This window comes from Callithrix jacchus, chromosome 11 (genome assembly GCF_049354715.1).
Source record: "Callithrix jacchus isolate 240 chromosome 11, calJac240_pri, whole genome shotgun sequence".
Lineage (NCBI taxonomy): Eukaryota > Metazoa > Chordata > Mammalia > Primates > Cebidae > Callithrix > Callithrix jacchus.
The window spans coordinates 111,610,784-111,634,696 of NC_133512.1; the positions used below are offsets into that span (position 1 = coordinate 111,610,784).

The window sequence follows — 23,913 nt, forward strand, 5'->3', positions numbered from 1 at the left end:
TGCGAAGTCAGCCTGTGTGTACTGTGTAGCTGTTTACATGGTGAAGCTGAACTTAAGAACTGATCTGCTAGATGGCTCCCACTGGTAGAAATGATCCCCTCTGCAATGTTAAGTGTTACCCCTAAGGGAAGCTCTAAGTACAAATGAGCCTTGTTTACAAGAACCTAACCTTCCAACAGCTAAGTGACCTCCAACCCCAAAGCAGTCACTCTGGGAGACCACACATGCCATAGTAACACTATCATGGTTGGTAACAAGGAATCCCTCTTTGGAAACAGCTTTCTAACCTTCTGGCATTTTTAATACCCAAAAGGTAACCTTCATCCTTTGAGGCTCTTGTTCATTCTGCTAACAATTCAAGATCAAATCTTGTGAGCCAGATGGTATGATCCAGGTGGATACTGTTCATCAGTATCAAAAACAGTGATCACAGAATAATGACAAATTTTTTGTGTGGTTCATAAGCTGATTCAAAAGTGACTGCAGAACTAGCCAAAAAGCAACAAGTTTGTATTAGTAGTTACTATTTATTAGCCTGCAAAGCACTGTGCAACATTACATACATTATCTCAATTATTTCTCATGAAAACCCCATGAGGTGGGTATTTACATCCACATCTACAAATAATGCAAATGTTTCTGAAAGAATAGGCTACAAACCCCTGTGACACACAATTTACCTATTAAATGAACCTAAAATAAAAGTTTAAAGAAGCCAGGCACGGTGGCTGATGCCTATAATCCCAGCACTTTGGGAGGTTGAAGTGGGCAGATCACTTCAGGCCAGGAGTTCAAGACCAGCTTGGCCAACATAGTGAAACCTCGGCTCTACTAAAAATACAAAAATTAGCCAGGCGTGGTGGTGAACACCTGTAATCCCAGCTACCTGGGAGGCTGTAGCACAAGAATCACTTGAACCCAGGAGGCAGTGGTTGCAGTGAACTGAGACTGTGCCACTGCACTCCAGCCTGGGCAACAGTGTGAAACTCTGTATCAAAAAAAAAGCTAAAAAAAGAATAGCCACTTGCCTGTGATCACACTGCTAGGGAAAATTCAAACAATAACTTAATCCTAATCTGTCTCACTAATAAGGACAATCTTGACAGAATAAAACTTACTTCCATGTAGGAGAGATTCAAGTTTTCAGAGACAGAATCGGTGTCATCACGGTCTGAAAAAAAGATGCTTTAAATAATTCTTCAGTTTATTGATGCTGAATCTGCCATGTCTTCAAAAATGGCATTATTAGTGAAGCTGCTCAACAAGCCCTCTGAAAAAAACCACTAGTGAAATGGGTATTTATCTACATTTGGTGTAAATTATACTTTCAGGTTATCACTGTAATAGCAAAAGAACCACCTAAGCATTCACCAGTAGCAGATTAAATCAATTATATCTTTTCAAAAGAATCGTATGCAGCCAAAAAAAGAATGAGGTTCCTTGCTACTTACATGCTGATATAGAACGAACTCCATTAAAAAAAAAAAAAGGCAAGGAGCAGACCTCTATGTATAGTTACTATTTGTGTTACACCTGTTTGTTTAGGCACAGACTCTTTCTGAATAAGGCAAAGTGGTAACAGTAACTTGCCAAAGAGGAGCCAGGAGCCAGAGAACAGGGGTGGGAGAGGCCCTTTATATGAAATTACTTTTGTATCTTGTCCCATGGGAAAATTGATCATTTAAATTTTTTTTAATTTAAAAAAATGTAAGAGCTGATTATACATTTGACAAATACATGGAATTTCTGATTGCAGGAAAAAACAAAGCATCAATTATGATGAGAAGCAGAAATTCTTGAGCCACTGATTTTACTATACATTTGGGCTACATTTTTTCTTAAGAGAATCACTACAAAGTAATAATAAAAATACCCTTTTTAATGTGAAAAGGTATAAAATCTCCTTTAATAAGTTTTCACTTATCCATCATATAATATCAAATATACCTGTAATCCCAAGTATGATCCTTTTGAGAAGGAAAAAAGTCATATCAAATACATCATTAAGGAAAAACAAGAACACTAAATAGACTGAACTCTACTGGGACAAAGACCATTATTTTGCATATTTTTTCATTCCCCAATTTCTGACAGCATTCTCAGAATTGTTTCTTAGTTAATGAAATTTATTTATTGGTTAAATTAGCAACTATGCAGCTGCCTAACAGTATAAAATAAATGAATAATTCACCAGAAACTACCTCTAAGATGTTAATTTTAATTACTTTGCAGCAACATAATTTAGTATCAAATGTTTAACAAGTACCCATTATAACTGCTAAACTGTGAAGTCACTATTATTTGTATCTGACCAGCTACACAAACTCATCAGTTTTTCTCTTGACAAAAGGTAGTAAAAAACGCAAACAATAAAGAAGACACTACTCATTAAAAGTCATGTTTACTAATCTAGCACCATAATTCCAGTCTTAGGACCTCCCGTGCAGTTGGAAAGGGAATATGGGAAGAGGTGAGTATGTTGGAAATGTAGGGTAGTTCTCAAATTGGGGCCCCATTTTGCTTGCAAAAAACACAGGGTCTAGCAAAGAAGAGGAGCGCTGAGGCTGAAGATGAAAACAAAGGCTTTTGGTTCAGATGGTAAAAGAGGCCCTCAAGAGCAGTAGCATCAGTGTATCCCGAAGGCAGTGCTGGAGGCAGCCTCATGAACTAGGGGGTTTCTTCTTGGCATCCAAGTCCTTTTTAATTTCTTCAAGTTTTTTAGCCAGGTTTGGTATCTTTAAAGAGAAGAAAGATTATTACAATTTTGCATCTACCTAATCAATATTCTTTTACTTCTCTTCCTCCAAAGATAAATGGTTTTACAAGCTTTTATCTTTCTCTGAAAGAGATCTGCTAAATAGTAGTCATTTCTTTCTAAGTTTTTTTTTTTTTTTTTCTTTTTTTTTCAGACAGAGTCTCATGCTGTCACTCAGGCGCTAGAGTGCAATGGTGCAAACAAAGCTCACTGCAGCCTTGACCTCCAGAGCTCAAGCAATCCTTCCTGCCTCAGTCCCACAAGCAGCTGGGACCACAGACATGCCACAACGCCTGGCTAATTTTTGTATTTTTTGTAAAGATGGGTTTTCACCATGTTGCCCAGGCTGGTCTCAAACTCCTGAGCTCAAGCAATCCACCCCCCTCAGCCTCCCAAAGTGCTAGGATTACAGGCATAAGCCACTGCACCTGGCCAATAGTGGTATTTCTTAGCCTCATAATTGCATATGAGAGATATCAGAAGTTGTAAGATAAGTATGTTTCTTCTCTGAAGGCCACTGCTACTTTTATATACCCACTTAACTGCTCGATCTGGTGCCAAGTAAAGGCTGTACATATAAATAAATGTGACATAATAAAGCCCCTGCCTAGAAAACCAGATGACTCAAAAGAAGGTTGACAAAAGGAATTCCCTTTGTCATGCTAAAAGCTTTACTACAAAATAAATCAAGTTAATACATGTTTCCCTTGCTTGTGTTTTTCAAACACTTGTCCAGGATCCCCATTCATAGGCAGCTGCACCACCTGGTTTTCAACATCACCCTCTATAAAGGAAGGTTAACACAACTTCACAAAACTCTGTCCTCAAATGTGCTACACTTAGAATTTTTGAGATGGAATATAGATCGACATTTTTCAGTCCCCCTACCCCTATGGATCTCCAAAATTCTAAGTCATCTCTACTACTGGGTAGTGGGGCTGAAAAGATTATCCAATTAATCCTTAAATTCTCACTTATCACATGATTTCCCAAAAAAATTTTAAGAGCCCAACTTAATATTACTCTGGGCTACTAAGCCACAGCTGAGGATCATCATGAGGCCAGCTAAACTGAAGGGATTTTGCCCTCTTGTGGTGATATGGAAGGCAGATGGTTCATGAGTTGGATTACTTTTTCAATGGCAACCACTCTATAATATTCAGGAATTTTCCTCAGCCCTATGGACTTCATTTATGCTAGAAGGTACACCTTACCTCAAACAAAGAAGAGTCACTCTAAAACAGTTACATGGAATCAAGGAGGTCATAGACATGGCCACTTACGTCATAGTTCTGAGCCAGATACATTCCAACCACGTTGCCCAATGTAAATCCAAGCTGAAAAATAGAACAGGAAGAGTTACAGCGCATATCGAGTCCTGTGCCAGTCTGATTCCAAACTAAAACACATAGACAGTATCTTCCTAAGAAGCTTAGGACAGTTAGAAGACCTTGGTGTCCAGTCTAGGGCTGTGTACAACATGAGATTCACATTTTTCTTCTATAAACACATGAGATGCCCTCTCATGTGGCTAAAGAGTATACAAAAAAATAAATGGTGACATCAACCAAACATAAGAAGGAAAATAAAACAACAAAAAAGAATAAAAGGTAACACTGTATAAATCTACCCTGAATTATCTTATCCCCGCACAACCCACATAAATACTTGACTACAAGCTCTGGAAACTCAAGCCAAAGTTCAGATTTTTCTTTTTGAATGCTGCAATTCTTTTGTCCTTTTTTGGTTATGGATATTGTTATTTCTTTTTGCATCAAATAAAAATTATGTGGTTTTTAACATATTCAGTCAAGGCCACGCATGGAGGCTCATGCCTATAATCCCAGCGTTTTGGGAGGCCAAAGTGGTGGATCAGATGAAGTCAGGAGTTTGAAACCAGCCTGGCCAACATGGTGCAACAAAAATTAGCTGGGTGTGGTGGCTCACACCTGTAATCCCAGCTACTTGGGAGGCTGAGGCAGGAGAATCGCTTGAAACCAGGAGGCGGAGGTTGCAGTGAGATGAGATCGTTCCACTGAACTCCAGCCCGGGAGACAGAGAGTGACTCTGTCTCTAAATAAATAAATAAATAAATATTCAGTCAAATCACAGGATCTTAAAAAATGAAGGGACTCTCATAATTTACAAGCTCTTCATAGTTCAAAAGAGGAAAGGGATGCCCAGGATGGAAAGGGGCTTGTCCAAGGTCATTCGCAACAAGGAGCACAAGACAATCTACATTAGCTTCACACTCAAAAACTAAAATATGTGATGACAGAGATGAAGAGAAAATGCTGACACACCACTGAGAGCACATATGGCTTAGCACTCTGCCACAGGTACAGTCCAACAGGCAAGACATTTAAGGTCGGCGGGAAACACAGCCCTAACTCAGTGACAAGAGAGAGGCACAATTTTTAGAAAACTTTAAATATTTATCCCAATTGGTGACTGTTTTCCTAAACAAAAATTCGTTCATGAAAGTTTAGATATACCCAAAAGGGCCAAGGCTCCTCAGCTTTGAGTTTTAATGATGATAATTCCCTGTTTTCCCCTGGTAATTAAGAGCCTCCATCTGGAGCTTAATTTCTCATTTTATAAATTCAAACTAGCATCTGTTTTTTTCATCATTTTCTTTAATCAGAGTTGCTTTTATTCAATCAATACGCAACAGGGAGGTTTAAAAAAAATTAAGTGCGGCACTTAACACCATCAATCACACACGGCATGGTTGAACCTTATCTTCAAGTTGGATATATGTACATAGGGGAACAGAATGCAGCTGGGTCCTTAGTATGCTTTAAACTTACTAAGCTTAAATAGCATAATTTAAATTGGTTTGTTGTTAGCAATAAGAAACACGAAACAGCTGGGCATGGTGGCTCACACCTGTAATCCCAGCACTTTGGGAGGCCAAGGCGGGTGGATCACAAGGTCAGGAGTTCAAGACCAGTCTGGCCAAAATGGGGAAACCCTGTCTCTACTAAAAATACAAAAATTAGACAGGTATGGGGGGAGCACCTGTAATTCCAGCTACTTGGGAGGCTGAGGCAGAATTGCTTGAACCTAGGAGGCAGAGGTTGCAGTGAGCCGAGATCACACCACTGAACTCCAGCCTGGGCCACAGAGCAAGACTCCATCTCGGGGGAAAATAAAATAAAATAAAAGATGCTATCTAATCTCTACTCATAGACTATTCTGATCATTTGATTAATCAGATATGGCCTACAAAATCCTACTTTCGCTAATGTGGCACCTTGAAGCAGAATAATTTTTTTTCTCCAATGGGTTGAAACCAGGTAGGAAGGGGTTTTCCAAATCCAGAAGGAGTATTAAATTTACTTAAAAGAAGAGGGAAAAAATCAAATGAAAGTATTAGCTCTAACACCAAAAAGAAAAAACATGGCATTTTAAAACTTTCAAGAAAAATAATCGAGTTCTGGTTCCACCACTATCAAGTGGTGTCTCTAAAGCGAGACACTTTACCTCTCTGGAACTTTGCTGATTTGAGCTTTCTGATTTATAAAACATTATACTAACAATGTAATGTCCAGCTCCAACATTCTAAGATCCCTAGTTCTTACTACACGTCTCTAAGTAAATGGGGCATGTCTAATGTGGCTTCATTTTGGCAACTTTGCCAGGCATCAGGGAATGAAAAACTTGTGATTATTTTAAAACACAACACAAAACAAAAACAATGAGCCTGTAAACAAGTCATATCCAATTCCAGTTTCAGAATACTACCAAATCTACCAATGGGGTATTGTAAGATAAAATACACAAGAAAAATATCACTAAAAGAAATGTTGGGAAAAATGTATGAAGCCAGAAAAGCGCAGAGAGTATGTTGTTCATGGGATGGTCAATAGACAAGTTTAGACAAAAAAATAAAACCTAAATCTAAAGAACAGTGACTCAGTCTGAGGGGTTAGACTGGAGTCAGATTATAGGAGGTCTTGGATGAGTCTGAAACCTCTTTGCAGGCCAAGAATGCCTAATTTCTTCCAGGCCAAGACCTGGAAACCTCATCAGTAACTGTAAGCTGAATGCCATCGCAATGCCCTGCTTCCCCCCACATCACATGGTCACCCCTTCGTATTCCCTGCAGAGAAGACTATGGTTTAAGCAATGCAATGCTTTCTTCCCAAGATCAACACTAAGTACACTGCTATCACACCTTCTCTGCAATAACTTTGGGATTTTAATGGTATGAAAAAAGTAGCTTCTTTTCTCAGGCATATTGGGGACAGTTAATGGTAAAACACTGGAACTTTGGGAACAGAGGACTGACATGAGGAAAGCAGTGTACAGGAAAAACAGATGGGAAGAAGATGCTGGAGCTAAGAGCCCCAAAAGAGAACTCTAGACTGGCACAGAGCAGTACACAACAGAAGAATCACATTTTCAGCTCTATAAACAGAGTAGGCTAAGAATCAGTGAAGCTTCACAATTCTGAAACCCAACTCAATCCAAACTACACTTCATCAAAACTCATTTGGTAGCAAGAGCATACCCGACCTAACTAACAGGAGACTATTTATAGCCTTTATCACACTTTAGTGTGAATAATAATTTTTTGCCATAGAAATAGAAATCTTTAAATCCAAGATCCTGCCTTAGACCCCCACTGGAAAATATGTCTCACAGCAAAAAATTTAATACATTTGATTACAAAGTGCTATTCCAGATGTTGCTGGGGGTGTTAAGTACCAAGGTACATGATGCAGCTTATTGCTTTTCTAAAATCTGAAAGAAATCTGATTTCCCAAATACATCTGACCCCCAAAGATTCTGATTAAGGGACTGCAGACCTTTATATTCTAAAAATCAGCTTCATATTTAGCCCCATGAGAGGATTAAAATGATCTCTGCCCTTAGAGGACTTAAATGATAAATAGAAAGAAATGGTAGGTAAGAGTTATATAACAGAAGGCAGGACCCTGCACAGGATTTTCAATGTTAACAGATGCTCCAAAAATCAGAACTAGGCCATCCATTAAGTGGCAAAATGAATGATACAGAATGGATTCTTTTAAGAAATCATACTTGAAAGATATGTACCTCAGGTTGATATTAAAGGCTCTAAAATGCTAAGTGTTCACATTTAAACTGGTGATATGGTTTGGCTGTGTCCCCACCCAAATCTCATCTTGAATGCCCATGTGTTATGGGAGGGACCCAGTGGGATGTAATTGAATCGGGGGGACAGGTCTTCCCCATGCTGTTCTCGTGACAGTGAATAAGTCTCATGAGATTTGATGGTTTTATAAAGAGGAGTTCCCCAGCACAAGCTCTCTCTCTCTTTGCCTCCCACCATCCATGTAAGATGTGACTTGCTCCTCCTTGCCTTCTGCCATGATTGTGAGGCCTCCACATCCATGTGAAACTATAAGTCTATTAAACCCTTTCTCCTGTATAAATTACCCAGTCTTGAGTATGTCTTTATCAGCAGCGTGAAAATGGACTAACACAACTGGCAAAAAAAAAAATGCAAAATAAACTGAATGTGGAAAATCAAGGCACAAGATGGGAATGAAGATGTGATAACTGGTATAAAATAAACAGGCCTGGCCGGGGAGCAGTGGCTCATGCCTATAATCCCAGCACTTTGGGAGGCCGAGGCGGGTGGATCACGAGGTCAAGAGATCGAGACCATCCTGGTCATATGGTGAAACCCTGTCTCTACTAAAAATACAAAAAATTAGCTGGGCATGGTGGCGTGTGCCTGTAATCCCAGCTACTCAGGAGGCTGAGGCAGGAGAATTGCCTGAACCCAGGAGGCAGAGGTTGCAGTGAGCCGAGATGGCGCCATTGCGCTCCAGTCTGGGTAACAAGAGCGAAACCCCGTCTCAAAAAAAAAAAGAAACAGACCTGACTGGAAAAGAGAATATGAGTTAAAGAATGGAGAGAATTAAGTATGGAGAGCCAGGCAGGGCTAGCTGATGTGCTTCAAAAAGCTGGTAGGGCAGCCAGGCACAATGGCTACATTTGTAATCCCAGCACTTTGTGGTGGCATACACCTACAGTCCCAGCTACCCAGGAGGCTAAGGTGGGAGGATCGCTTGAGCTCAGGAGGTAGACATTACAGTAAGCTGAGACCATGCCACTGCACTCCAGCCTGGGTGACAGAGGCAGGGGAGTTTTCTTCATATGCAATTATGGTAGGGAGCCACTGACTACTCTTTGCCCACAGCAACATGATGAAAGCACTGCCTTACAAGCATTCTCCTGATAGCTATACTCAGAAAAGGCTAAGGAAGCAAGGACCTGTTAGATGATGAAAAGATGTAGGAATAAAAAAATGTATCTTTGGATATACCGTTAGGTTTTGCCTGTATCTTTTGATTGGGGGATTTAGTCGATTTAAATTTAGGGTTACTGCCATTTGACGTTAACTGGCTATTTTATCCATTCGTTGATGTAAATTCTTCTTTATGTTGATGCTCTTTACTTTTTGGTATATTTTTAGAAAGGCTCATACTGGTTGTTCCTTTCTATGTATAATGCCTCTTTCAGAAGTTCTTGTAAAGCAGGCCTGGTGGTAATAAAATCTCTGAGTACTTGCTTGTTCATAAAAGATTTTATTTTTCCTTCAATTGTGTATCCAAAGATACATAAAGACTCAAAACAAAGGGTTAGAGAAAAATTTACCAACCAAATGGAGAGCAAAAACAAATAAATAAACAAAAAGCAGGAGTTGCAATTCTCACATTTGATAAAATAGATTTCAAAGCAACAAAGATACAGTGGTAAAAGGATCAATGCAACAATAAGAGATCTTAATACCTAGATACATAAGACCCATAACGAGATTTAGACTCAACGAGACAGAAAATTAATAAGGATATCCAGGACTTCAACTCAGATCCGGAACAAGTAAACTCAATAAATATTTATAGAGTTCTCCATTTTAAATACACAAAATATTGATCGGCCATTATTAATACCCATTTTTAGAATGAAGCAATATTCCTGTTCTCTCTCCCTCTTTTTCTTCCTCTTTCTTCCTCTCCTTCTCTCCTTTTTTCACTTTTCAACATCCTAGTTCCTCACCTCTACTCAATACATTCCTCTGAACACCTGATTCCTTGTGATTCTCCCGTCCCACTGAAACCTCCAATCCATTAAAAAAAAAAAACAGAAAATGCACTTGGGGCACATGGAGGCACAGTGCAGTGTTGTTTTTAAGAAAACCCAGTACCTATTACAGAAGAGTTGACTACTGTGGTGGCATAGGAGACAGCAAGCAAACATGAGTGAATTGTTTCTACTGATCAATGAAGATCAATGGAATAGAGTGGAGAGTCCAGGAATAAACCGTAAAGGCTTATGGTCAAGTGATTTTCAACAAGAGCAAGAGGGCCAAGATGTTCAATATAGTTAGAATAGTTTTTTCAAGAAATGGTGCTGGGAATAATCTTTTCAAGAAATGGTGCTGGGACAATGAGATATCCACATGCAAAGAATAAAGTTGAACCCCTACCTCATACTATACACAAAAATTAACTCAAAATGGATTAAAGATCTACATGTAAGAGCTAAAGCTATAAAACGCTTCAAAGAAATCACAGGTATAAACCTTCATGAGTGGGGCTGGGCAATTAGTTTTCTTAGATATGACACCAAAAGTACAAGAAACCAAAAAATAATAAGAATAATTGGACTTCATCAAAATTTAAAATGTCTGTGTTTCAGAGAATACCATCAAGAAAGTGAAAAGACAACACACAGCATTGGATAAAACATTTTCAAACATTTATCTGATAAGAGATCTGTATCCAGAATATATAAATAATTCTTACAACTGAATGACAAAAAATAAATAAATAACTCAATTTAAAACTGGGCAAAAATTGGCCAGGCACAGTGGTTCACACCTATGACCCCTGAATTTTGGGAGGCTAAGGTGGGTGGATCACCTGCCGTCAGGAGTTCAAGACCAGCCTGGCCAACTTGGTGAAAATACAAAAAGTATCCAGGCATGGTGGTGGGCACCTGCTCAAACCCAGGAAGTGGGGGTTGCAGTGAGCCGACATTGCACCACTGCACTCCAGCCTGGGCAACAGACCAAGACTCCATCTCAAAAAGAAAGAAATAAAATAAAATAAAAATGGGCAAATGATGTGAAAGGATTTCTCCAAAGATACAAATAGTCAAAAAGCACATGAAAAGATGCTCAACATCATTAGTCACTGAGGAAATGCAAATCAAAACCACAATGAGGAACTATGCCACACCCACTAGAACTGCTTAAACAAAAACAATAACAGCAACAACAAATGTTGGTGAGGATATGAAGAAATTGAAACCGTCATACATTACTGGTGAAAATGTAAAATGGTGCAGCCACTCTGGAAAAGAGTCCAACAGTTCCTCAAAATGTTGAGCAAAAAGTTACCATATGATGCAGCAATCCTACTTTAGGGTATATACCTAAGAGAACTGACATTCATATCCATGGGCTGAGGGCAGTGGCTCAAGCCTGTAATCCTAGCAGTTTGGTAGGCCAAGGTGGGTGGATCACCTGAGGTCAGGAGTTCAAGACCAGCCTGGTCATCATGGTGAAACCCCATCCTTAAAAAAAAAAAAGTAAAAAGAAATACCCACACAAAAACCTGTACACAAATATTCCTAGCCAGATTACTCATCATAGCCAAAAGTAGAAATATCTTGAATGTCCATCAACTGGCGAAATAATTAACAAAATGTTATATCCATACAGTGTAATATTTACTCAGTCATAAAATGAAGTATTGATTCACACTACAACATGGACGAACCTTGAAAATGTTATAAAAGGTAGTTAGAAAAGACCACATATATGATTCCATTTAAAGGAAACATTCAGAATAGACAAATCTATAAAGACACAAAATAAATTGGTGGTTGTCCAGTGTTGGGGAAGAGGAAAATGGGAAGTGAATGCTAGGAGGTAAGGGGTTTCTTTTTGAGATAATGAAACATTAGATATAAAATTAGATAGTAACGATAGTTGCCCGATTCTGCAAACATGTTAAAAATAACTGAATTATACACTTTAAATGGGTGATTTCTGTCGTATATGAATTATGTCTGAAGGCTATAAAAAGATCATTAGGTCTTACTAAAATAATATCAGCTATACGGGATGAAACAGGAAATCAAAGACAACTTCAAGGCTTCCAGATTGAATAAATGTTTAAAAAGAATAGAAATGTCAAATGTGAAAAAGCGAAGACTACCTCAAATAGCGGTTGGCTCTATATGACAGCTGTCAGTCAGCTTTTTAATGTATGGACACTTATGAACAGGTTAGGCATGTTTTATTTATCAACATAAAAAAGCACTAACTCTTAAAAAGAAAGAAAGCCAAACCACAAAGCAAACTGACTCTTCTCGGCCAGGCATGGTGACTCACGCCTGCAATCCCAGCACTTCGGGAAGCTGAGGTGGGCAGATCAACTGAGCCCAGGAGTCCAAGACCAGCCTGAGCAACATGGTGAAACCCTGTCTCTACAAAAAATACAAAAATTAACCAGGGGTGATGGTGTGTGTGCCTGTCGTCTGAGCTACTCAGGAGGCTGAGGTGGAAGGACTCCTTTACCTTGCGCCACTGCACTCCTGCCTGGGTGACAAGACCCTGCCTTAAAAAATGAACAAACAAACAAACAAATAACCCTGACTCTTATCATTTGCTCAACTCTTTCCCCAGTCAAAAAGTTGTGTATGTAGATCAGCAAATAAAGCTATGATTTTTATCTGGGGATGGCTCCTGGCAATAACCCAAAGTATCTGACAAATCTGAACTATGACTCATCAAATTACATTTTCAAACCAACACACCCATGTTTAGTCAATCTAAAACAGGATTTGTCAACTTGTCAAACCCAAATTATGACACAGAACCTGACGAAGGTTTAATCTGACAAAGGTTTATATTTTCTGACAAAGGTTTAAGAAATCTAAAATTAATCTCATTTTATTTAGCAAATATAGCTACAACTAGCATTCAGAAGGATAAAATTACCCCAGCCAATCCAAAAATGATTTGTAGTCTAAACTAAGAAAAATCTACACACTGACAAAAAACAAAAATTGATCATTTTATTTCTTAATTTTAGACTCAGGTAGAGAAGCAGTCAAAAGCCCTCTCCATTCCAAGGAGATGGGGAAAAAATTCACCATTTTTGTGTCTTAGTGTTTAAACTCAGTGTGGAAAACATTATCAAATGTGTTTAACAACTGCTTCAAATAATAATAAAACCCGCATACTATACATTAAAATAAAATCTGCTGAAGATACAGCCTACATCCCTTCTACTACAACCACAGAGAAGCACATTTTTAAGAGGTAAGTTAGGTTTTATATTCAATAATATTCCTTGGACAATAAAGAAAGGGAGAAAAAAGCTGTTACTACTTTGAGCCAGTCCATTAAACAGGGACATTCGTGAAAAGTCAGCCAGTAAACACTTTGGAAAAGGTGCACAGGTGGAGCTGGTTTGCCTGTTCTCAGAGTGACTGATTCAAATATTCAAATATTTTATGACTGAGGTAGTAATGAGGCAAAAAAGGAAGACCTAAAATTAAATAAATGAAATCAATCACCAAGTATTGACTAAGTGACCCCAAAACGAACCCATGTACTTGGTAAATGCAAGTACAGGGTATAATGCTTGTTCCCATGGAATTTATGACCTAGTCTAGAAAGCCAAGACTAAAATACATGAAGGTACAGTGACTACACCATAGCACATGACCATGTTGATGGTCTCAAATGGACCACAGAGTTTAAGTACTTTGTATTAGAAATCTACTAACAAAATTTATACTAACATATTAAAGGATAAAAACCACATCATCACCAGATGGAGAAACACCATGATAAAATTCAATAGCTGGCCAGGCACAGTGGCTCATGCCTGTAATTCCAGCACTTTGGGAGGCCAAAGCAGGAGGATCGCTTGAGCCCAGAGTTTGAGACCAGCCTATGTAACTTAGTGAGACCCCCTACAAAATATTTTAAAAATTCCACTCAGGAGGCTGAGGTGGAAGGATAGCCTGAGTCCAGGAGGTTAATGCTACAGTGAGCCATGATTGCACTACTGAACTCCAGCCTGGGTGAGAGTGAGACCTTGTCTCAAAAAAAAAAAAAAAAAAAAGAAAGAAAAATTCAATAGCCAATCACAATGAAAACTAAGTCTTAAACTAGAAATTAGAAGGAATTTTCCTGATCTGTTAAAAAAAATCACAAACATCATACTAAAACTTGAAATTTTCATTAAAAGCAGAAACAAAACTAGATGTCCACTCTTGTCACTTCTGCTGGAAGTCCTAGCTTACACAACAAAAGGAAGAAAGGACAAATAAGAGTAATAAAAATTGGAAAAGGATACAAAACTGTCGTTACCTTCACTGGTTCACTTCCAAGTTAATCTATAGACAAATGACTAGAGCTAAGAGGTAGACAAGCTTGCTGGATACAAAATCAATATACCAAAATTACTGGCATTTCTGTACCTCAGCAACAACTAATTTGAAAATTAAAAAGAACACCACTCGAAACAACACAAAACGAAAACACACCTAGAAATAAACATAATAAACAAGGTGCAAGATAATTATTCAGAAGCTAATGAAAAAACATGTAAGAACTAAATAAATGAGGAAATAGAACATAATAGTGTAACAGTGTAAGGCTAAGCATGGCGGTTCACACCTGTAATCCCAGAAATTTAGGAGGTCGAGGTGGGCGGATCACATGAGGCCAGGAGTTTGAAACCAGGCTGGCCAACATGGCGAAACCCTGCCTCCACTAAAAATACAAAAATTAGCTGGGCATGGCAGCACACGTCTGTAATCCCAGCTACTTGGGAGGCTAAGGCACGAGAATTGCTTGAACCTGGGAGGCAGAGGTTGCAGTAAGCCAAGATTACACCACAGCATTCCAGCCTGGGTGACAGAGCAAGACTGTCTCAAAAACAAAACAAAACAAAGATGTAATAGTGTAAAGGTTTCAGGAGCATAAGTCATCAGGAGGGCCTCACGGGACAAGACGAGAGTGGGACCATGAAGAGTAATTAGGAAGGCAAAAAGGACAAAGGGAAAACCAGCTGGGTGCGGTGGCTCATGCCTGTAATCCCAGCACTTTGGGAGGCCGAGTTGGGTGGACCACTTGAGGTCAGGAGTTCAAGGCCAGCCTGACCAACATGGTGAAACCCCATCTCTACTTAAAAAAAAAAAAATTAACCAGGTGTGGTGGCACATGCCTGTAATCCTAGCTACTTGGGAAGCCGAGGCAGGAGAATCGCTTGAACCCAGGAGGCGGAGGTTGTAGTGAGCCGAGATTGTGCCATTGCACTCCAGCCTGGGTAACAAGAGTGAAACTCTTTCTCAAAAGAAAAGGGGAAAGAAAAAAAAGAAAACCAGTGGGAAGGTATTAAAACAAGATGGTTCACAGGTTGGTTACAGATCAGTAAGATTAGCCGAGCCAATCTAAAACAGAGGATTATATACAGAAGAGCAATGGGAAAGGACTAGATTACCAAACCTTGAAAGTAAAAGTGGTTATTTATGATTTGATGTGGCAGGAGGCAGAGACCATAGGCAGTTTCTGAGCATGTGAATAAGGCAATTAATATGGGATGATTACCCTGGCAGCTACCAGAGAGGACAGAGCCAAGGTCAGCAAGAGAAACAAGTAGAGGCAACAGCCCTACTTCTCTATGGCTTATCAGACTATATGGTGCCATGTTTTAGAGAGGATTCAAAAGCTAGAATATTTAGAGAAATGTAACCAGCGTGAACTCGAAATCGTGAAGAATGGGTGGAAGAAGTAAAAAAGTTTAGCCTAAAGACAAGACAGGAGGGGGAATAAGAGAAGTGCCAAGGCAGAATGCTCTGCAAATACATAAAAGGTTCTGATTTAGATTAGAATTGCTCTTTAACACTGAGAAGCAGAACCAGGTGAGGAGGCACTGACCAAAACGAAAGAGATTAACAGACGAAATAATGAGCCTGTTGCAATAAGTGACCAAATATAAACAGGATGCCCCTGAGAAGTGGAGACTGAAGCACGGGCACATTAGCTGGACTACAGAACCAAAAATATAACCCTTCCAACTCAAAACCTACAATTCTACACCAGCAAGCTAGTGTAGGCAGTCCAGGAGTGGAATGAAAAGGACCCACTCGACAAAGCTGGCAGTGGGAACATATGGAGAGAACTCTTCATCGGGGGGCAGTAAAGACTGAATGGCTTAAAACGATAGCTAACATTTGCTGAGTGTTTATTATGTGCATTCTCTCTCCTTTTGTTTTTTGAGATACAGGCTGTCATACAGGCTGGAGTGCAGTAGCACAATCTTGACTCACTGCAACCTCCATCTCCCAGGTTCATGCGATTCTCCTGCCTCAGCCTCCCCAGGAGCTGGGATTACAGGCACCCACTACCTGCCAAGCTAATATTTGTATTTTTAGTAGAGACGGGTTTTCACCCTGTTGGCCAGGCTGGTCTCAAACTCCTGGCCTCAAGTGATCTGCCCACCTCGGCCTACCAAAGTGCATTCTCTTTTCATGAGTAAACTCATGTACTTCCCAATGTCGTAAGACAGGTACTATTATTGCCCAATTTATGTTCAGGACACGGAGGCAAAGAACAGTTAAGTAATTTGTTCAAGATTACATAGTAGGTAAAACATGTGCCTGGCACATGACAGGTAAATAATACAGGAAGTAAAGGGGAGAAAAAAATTAAAGATTATGCCAACATTTCAAATTTGAGAGACTTAGGGGAGGGGAACAAAGAAGAGAGGTAAGGTCGGGAATGAGGGAAGAGGGGAAGAGAGGGAAGAGGTTATGAGTCCAGGATAAGACAAAAATATTCAGCTGGCAGCTGATGCCATGAAACTAGAACTCAGAGAAAAGGACTCAGGTAGTGTTGGTAACTGTCTGCAAAGAGGTAAAAAGTGATGCATGACAAGGAACACACTCCTTAAGGGGATTTTGGAGAGAAGAGCAGAGGGTCAAGGACTGAGCCTTGAGCAATATACAGAAACCAAGAGCAGAAAGAAGCAGCCAGTAAAAATAGGAGAGATTAGACAGAGCAGCTTCCCAACTGGTACACCCAGATATGATCCCCTCAGCCCTTGCAGCAGCCAGAGCTCACTTTCCTCTAAGTTCCTTTGTAAAAGTAATTATAAGCTGGGTGCAGTGGCTCACGCCTGTAACTCCATCACTTTGGGAGACCAAGACAGGAGAATCACTTGAGGCCCAGAGTACTGAGAGATGGAGTCATAAAGGCCATGGAGGAGAGATTAAAGACAAAGTGATTTAAGAGCACTGAGTGTTTCAGGCTTCAAGAGGTAAGGAAAACAACAGATGGCTGGGTGTGGTGGCTCCCACCTATAATCACAGCACTTTGGGAGGCCAAGGCAGGCAGATCACCTAAGTCAGGAGTTCAAGACCAGCCTGGCCAACATGGTGAAACCCTGTCTCTACCAAACATATAAAAATTAGCTAGGTGTGGCAACACACTCCTGTAATCCCAGCTACCCAGGAGGCTGAGGCAGGAGAATCGCTTGAACCCGGGAGACAGAGGTTGCAGTGAGCCAAGATGGTGCAACTGCACTCCCAGCCTGGATGACAGAATGAGATTCTGTCTCAAAAAAGAAAAAAAGCAATGAATTACAACAACAGCATCATAGACACAAAGCCCCCAGCAATATCTTCGTGTTAGCTTCCCTCTGAAAGCATCTTTAAAATAACTCTAACTAAACCTTACAATTAAGGAAGTAGTAGTTTTCCTCAGGTAGTGTTGGTACCTGTCTGCCAAGAGCTGTCTTTTACTGCGGTAAAAGAAAGGGGGGTGCTCACTTTGGCAGCACATACGCTAAAACTGGAATGATACAGACATTAGCATGGCCCCTGCGAAAAGACGACACGAAAATCCCTGAAGCATTCCATTAAAAAAAAAAAAAAAAAAAAAAAAATTGGCTGGGTGCGGTAGCTCACACCTGTCATCCCAGGACTTTGGGAGGCTGAGGCAGGTGGATCACCTGAGGTCGAGAGTTCGACACCAGCCTGACCAACATGGAGAAACACTGCCTCTACCAAAAATACCAAATTAGCCAGGTGTGATGGCACATGCCTGTAATCCCAGCTACTTAGGAGGCTGAGGCAGGAGAATCACTTGAACCCGGGAGGTGGAAGTTGTGGTGAGCCGAGATAGTGCCATTGCACTCCAGCCTGGGCAACAAGAGTGAAACTCCATCTCAAAAAAAAAAAAAAATTGCTAGGAGCGGTGGGTGGCTCAAGCCCATATTCCCAATACTTTGGGAGGCTGAGGTGGGAGAATTGCTTCAGCCCAAGAGTTCAAGACCAGCCTGGGCAATACAGTGAGACTCTATCTCTACTATTAAAAAAATTTTTTAAATAAAGAAGGAAAACTGCAGTAAAAGGGGGAAATCACAGAAACGAGGTCTCCTCAAGATAGAGGGCACCTATTTTAATCTGAGGAGGAATATGAACAATGGAAGAAAGATCAGCAACACAAGCAAGTGCAGTGGTTTCCAGACTGCTCCACTGCAGGAGAAACACCTGAGAGGGTTCCAAAATGTGAGCTGAGTGCACATACTTCACTTGTGGCTGTTTCATCACTTCCAAACCTTTCCTATCACCTATCCTTCTGGGAGAAGCTAATCCCCACTTCTGAGAAGAAACTAAATCAGGGTTCGAAGAACACCTTGCAAAAGAAAATCTGAATCCTTGTTGATTGCCCCTGTTTTTAAGCTCTTTAATGTGTTAACTCATTTTTAAGCCTCACAACAAAATCATGAAGTGGGTTTGCATTTTCAGATGTGGAAATGGAAGTGCAGAAAATGTCAACAGCCCACCCGCGCTGTGGTAACAGCTTGAAAATGATAGGTTCAAACTGAGAAGTCTGACTCTGAAGTCTAACCTCTTAAACACTAGAACACGATGGTCATTGTTTTATAGATGAAATGACCTAATGCAAAGAGAAATACCTGCTTAACTTCAGTCAGTGACTCATTTGACAGAGGTGAAATCAATGTGGAAAAGTAATGCTAACCACTTCTCTCCTGGTCAACATGGTGAAACCCCATCTCTACTAAAAATACAAAAAATTAGCTGGGCATGGTGGCAAGTGCCTGTAATCCCAGCTACTCAGGAGGCTGAGGAAGGAGAATTGCCTGAAGCCAGGAGGCGGAGGTTGTGGTGAGCCGAGATTGCACCATTGCACTCCAGCCTGAGTAACAAGAGCAAAACTCTGTCTCAAAAAAAAAAAAAAAAAAAAAAAGCAATGAGGTGGGAGACCAGAGTAAGAGAAATCAGTGTTCCAGTTACTTCTGAGTTAGGAATGTAATGGATGACTTTAGCATCTCTCCATAAATGCTGAGAATTCTGAATTCTCAGATCAGAATCTGACCAGGCACATGGCTCATGCCTGTAATCCCAGCGCTTTGGGAGGCCTAGACGACACCTGTCTCTACAAAAAAAATTTTTTAAATTAGCCGGTGGTGGTGGTGCGGGCCTGTAGTCCTAGCTACTCATGAGGCTAAGGTGGGAAGATTGCTTGAGGCCAGGAGTTAGAGGCTGCACTCCAACCTGGGTGACAAAGACAAATCCTGTCTCAAAAAAAAAAAAAATTAACACACAGTAAAAGTTTGTGGCAAAACCAAATAAACTCATTCTGCAAAACCACTTAGAAAGTTAATTGTAATTGAATCATGTCCTCTCAGTTTATCAATGAGCAACAGATATAGCAGGCAGCTCAATTACATCATCCTACACTCTGGAGCTAAGTGATACCACTTTTAATCTACTGTTTACTACAAGAAAATGACTGTCACTATTCTAAACTCCTAAACACCTAGTTAGGACACTAGAGAAACTTCTAGAGGCAAAGGAGCAGCCCTATCTTAGCTGGGCAGATTAAAGATACTCTTTTGACTAATTGGATAACAATCCATTACCAACTTTCACAAAAGGACAGAAGGGGCATGTTTTGTGTTTTAATCTCTTTGATAAAGATACAGCATTTGGGCATGGTGGCTCACGCCTGAAAGCCCATCACTTTGGGAGGCCAAGGCAGGTGGATCATTTGAGGTTAGGAGTTTGACACCAGCCTAGCCAACACGGTGAAACCCCGTCTCTACTAAAAATCCAAAAATTAGCCAGGTGTGGTGGCTCAAGCCTGTAGTCCCAGCTACTCAAGAAGCTGAGGCAGGAGAATCGCTTTAACCCAGGACGCAGAGGTTGTAGTCAGCGAGATCACCCCATCATTCCAGGCTGGGCAACAAAGCAAGGCTATGTCTCAAAAAAAAAAAAAAAAAAATACAGCATTTGGAAAAGCATCTCATTCCCAGAGCACCAGATCGCTATTGAACATTTGAATATCTGCGTCTTATAAGAATTAGAGGTTGAAAGCATCAAGTTTTGAATGCACAATAGCTTGGCAAAAAAGCTTTCACTTGAAAATTTGATGAGCAAGTTCTCCTGGAACCTTCACCAGGCAATCTTTGAAATATACCGAGTTTCGCCTGAAAACTAGTTTTTAACTCAAATAAAGAGACCAAAAGAAACAATCAGTTTACTCATGCTTACTCATTTGGGGAAAAATTACTTGTATACCAGTGTCCAACTCGCTCCTCCACGTCTGAAAGGTCTGATGAGGACTTAGCCTCTGGGACTTCGTGAGGTGGCTAATTTACGGTTTATTTCTGGCCCTCCTACCTCCTCAGAGATGCCAACTAGCAGGGCTCTACATCAGAGACGGGCCTGCGACTATGTAATGGAACAGGAGTGCAGAAAGAAAGCGGGACGGACTACGGAAAGTCATCAAGGACCACACAAGCTTTAATGCAAGGATTACACAACGAGCGAGGGGCGCGGCACACAATAAGTAGCTCTGGAAACGCACTCTCTGACACCTAGAAGTTTTAGGGATTTGGACGGCTGCTTTAAAATACTGGCAAAGGGACATTCTGGGGAGGCAGGAAGAAAACGGCCGCCCAAAGAAGCGACGACCGCGCGCAGGGGCTGAAAGGACCACGGGAACCACGCCAAACCCGGCCCTCAGCCAGGCCGGGCCAGCGGGGTCGGCAGCCTTCGAGGGGAAAGAAGGGTCCGAGGCGCGCCCCAGGTAGCGTGCCCCGCACTCCGGCAGCTCCACTCACCAGGAACTGGAGCATGATGTCGGTGGGGAGGGCGAAGAGGGTGCGAAGGGCGGCTGAAGCTCCGCGGGCCGGTCCGAGCCTGCCTCCCCATGCGCGGGAGCGGAACCCCCAGTCGACTTCCGGGTCACGCCCCGCCCCGCCCCGGTCCCCCGGTCCCCCGGTCCAGTCGCGCCCGGAAGCGACTCGTAGCGTTGCAGCGCCCTGATGTCCCCTGGCGGAGCGCATCGGCCTCACGGCCTAAACCCGCTGGGCAGCGAGCGTGCGCCGGGACAGCGAGGAGCAAGTCCTGAGCCTGGCTGGGCAGCCTTGAGCATCGCCCTCTGTAAACCTGGGCTGGGGCCCAGGAATCTGTATTACTCCCAGCACGCGGACGATTGTAATACACCGCCCAGCTTAGGACTCGCTGACCTAGATGGACCGCGTGGTCAGCGGGTCTCATCCGCAGCTGAATTGTCCTCCACCTATGCCCAGCGGGACTTTGCGAGGAGGAAACGAGGCTTGTAGCTCTCAACGCTCCGCAGGTGTGCTGTGTAACCAGCATTGAGGACCTAAGGTAGAGACTGGGTGTTTAAAAGCTCGGATGGCGGCTGTCTGATGTCAGAAGGCCAAAAACCTTGCCCAGCAGGCTTTCATGCAGGCCCAGTTGAGGGGTTGGTGGTGCCAGTTGGTTTAAACTGGACAAGAGCTGACCCCAACTTCCTGAAAAACAACTTAGGAAACCTTTATCAAGCAACCTAGATGTCAGAGATGGTATCCATAGGAAGCTAGTGGGAGCTTAGATATACACTGTTCTTAGACATAAACACACAGAAAGGAAGATATGATCATTACTTTATGAATCTGTCATTTTGCAATATTGGTATTATCAAGAAATAGGGACAGTTCACTCAGATTCAGATTTCAGTAGCAGGAAATAAATATCAGAACATCATCATTGTACCTCTACAAAATCTCCACACTACCCAATATTGCCCTTCCTACTCAACTCCAAAGGACCACTCCCTGGTGGCTGCCACTTCGCTGCTGACATCTCCAGGACATACCACGAGGGTCATGTGGCCCTCCGTAATGCTGGCACCGCGAGCTTAAACAAGGCTGAGAAGCAGGAGTGAAACACGCCAAAGGCTCCGTGCTGCAAATAACACCCACTTTCTTTTTACACAACAAACTTCTTTAAGGATCTGGTCATTCAACTGGAACGATAAATAGCTTTTTAGAAAAAGATTTAAAAGTCCTTAAAAAGGAGAAAGTGTAAATCTTGAATACTCCAAACCAGTCATCTTCTTAAAGGAGAGCAGTTCACGATTCTCAAAATCTATTCAACAGAGGCGAGCAAGCGTGGTCCGGGAGGCAGCCTGCGTGGGGAAGATGTCCTCCAGGTATGTGCCTGGCAGGGCTGGAGGAGCTGGTGGGGTGAGCAGGATACTGTGCTCAGAGGTCTGGCTGGCCATCTGTCCTCCACAGAAAAAGCTGCCATCAACTTAGGGTGTTTCGGTCCAAAAAATCCTGGTGGGGACAGGGAATCCCTGAAGGGTATACGTTTAAAAAAAAAAAAGTCATAGTGGAAATGGGGAAGGAGCTTTCTTGGGGGGTGGGGGGAGGGTCACCCAGGCTGGAGTGCAGTGGTGCTATCTTGGCTCACCACAACTTCCACATCCTGAGCTCAAGCAATTATCCTGCCTCAGCCTTCTGAGTAGCCGGGATTACAGAGGTGCGCCACCAGGCCAGCTAATTTTTTTTTTTTCATTCTACTTTAAGTTCTGGGGTACATGTGCAGATCTTGCAGGACTGTTGCATAGATACACAGGTGCCATCGTTGTTTGCTGCCTCCATACCCCCATCACCTACATCAGGCATTTCTTCCAATATAATCCCTCCCCAACCTCCCCACCCCCCACTGTCCCTCCGCTAGCCCACTACCCACCAACAGAAACCAGTGTGTGATTTCACCTCCCTGTGCCCATGTGTTCTCATTGTTCAACACCCACCTAAGAGTGAGAACATGCGATGTTTGGTTTTCTGTTCTTGTGTCAGTTTGCTGAGAATGATGGTTTCCAGATTCATCCATGTCCCTACAAAGGACATGAACTCATCCTTTTTTATGGCTGCACAGTATTCCATGGTGTATACGTGCCACATTTTCTTTGCCCAGTCTATCATCAGTGGGCGTTTGGGTTGGTTCCAGGTATTTGCTATTGTAAACAGTGCCACAGTGAACATACGTGTGCATGTGTGTTTATAATAGAATGATTTATAATCCTTTGGGTATATACCCAGTAATGGGATTGCTGGGTCAAATGGAATTTCTATTTCTAGGTCCTTGAGGAATCGCCACACTGTCTTCCACAATGGTTGAACTAATTTACACTCCCACCAACAGTGTTAAAGTGTTCCTATTTCTCCACATCCTCTCCAGCATCTTTAGTCTCCAGATTTTTTAATGTTCGCCATTCTAACTGGTGTGAGATGGTATCTCAATGTGGTTTTGATTTGCATTTCTCTAATGACCAGTGATGATGAGCATTTTTTCATGTTTGTTGGCCTCATGTATGTCTTCTTTTGAAAAGTGTCTGTTCATATCCTTTGCCCACTTTTGAATGGGTTTATTTCTTGTAAATCTCCTTTGGTTCTTTGTAAATTCTGGATATTAGCCCTTTGTCAAATGGGTAGATTTGCAAAAATTTTTTCCCATTCTGTTGGTTGCTGGTTCACTCTGATTGTTTCTTTTGTTGTGCAGAAGCTCTTAAGTTTAATTAGACCCCATTTATCTATTTTGGCTTTTGTTGCCAATGCTTTTGGTGTTTTAGTCATGAAGTCCTTGCCTATGCCTATATCCTGAATGGTATTGAGGCCAGGCTAATTTTTTTAATTTTAGTAGAGACAGGGTTTTATTATGTTGGCCGGGCTGGGCTCGAACTCCTGACTTTAAGTGATATGCCCACCTCAGCCTCCCAAAGTGCTGGGATTAGGTGTGAGCCA

The 23,913-nt window shown here is 41.6% G+C and overlaps 1 protein-coding gene, 1 long non-coding RNA gene and 1 other non-coding gene across 4 annotated transcripts in view; 2 read left to right on the forward strand and 1 right to left on the reverse strand.

Annotated features, from left to right (window-relative positions):
* Window positions 1-507: 507 nt before the first annotated feature.
* On the reverse strand, window positions 508-21,232 carry STMP1 (short transmembrane mitochondrial protein 1). Its single transcript, XM_017975616.4, has 3 exons — window positions 20,935-21,232; window positions 4,039-4,092; window positions 508-2,735 (listed from the first exon to the last, which is right to left on the reverse strand). The coding sequence occupies exons 1-3, from the start codon at window positions 21,157-21,159 to the stop codon at window positions 2,661-2,663; spliced, it is 354 nt and encodes a 117-aa protein (XP_017831105.1). The 5' UTR covers window positions 21,160-21,232; the 3' UTR covers window positions 508-2,660.
* LOC118143945 (U6 spliceosomal RNA) lies at window positions 17,604-17,707 on the forward strand. The gene has a single exon (XR_004728427.3). It is a non-coding gene; the product is annotated as a U6 spliceosomal RNA (small nuclear RNA).
* The window catches only part of LOC144578443 (uncharacterized), a 41,929-nt gene continuing 39,130 nt past the window's right edge, over window positions 21,115-23,913 (forward strand). For both annotated transcript variants that reach the window (XR_013524229.1, XR_013524230.1), the window contains exon 1: window positions 21,115-22,313. This is a non-coding gene — a long non-coding RNA (uncharacterized LOC144578443). The remainder of the gene's footprint in view (window positions 22,314-23,913) is intronic.

Excerpts from the sequence above, each read along its gene's own strand:
- STMP1 (XM_017975616.4), bottom strand. The coding sequence starts at position 21,159 with ATGCGCTCCGCCAGGGGACATCAGGGCGCTGCAACGCTACGAGTCGCT. Across the intron at positions 4,093-20,934 it reads ACATCATGCTCCAGTTCCTG|CTTGGATTTACATTGGGCAA; the intron begins GTGAGTGGAGCT and ends TCTATTTTTCAG. Across the intron at positions 2,736-4,038 it reads ATCTGGCTCAGAACTATGAC|ATACCAAACCTGGCTAAAAA; the intron begins GTAAGTGGCCAT and ends TTCTCTTTAAAG.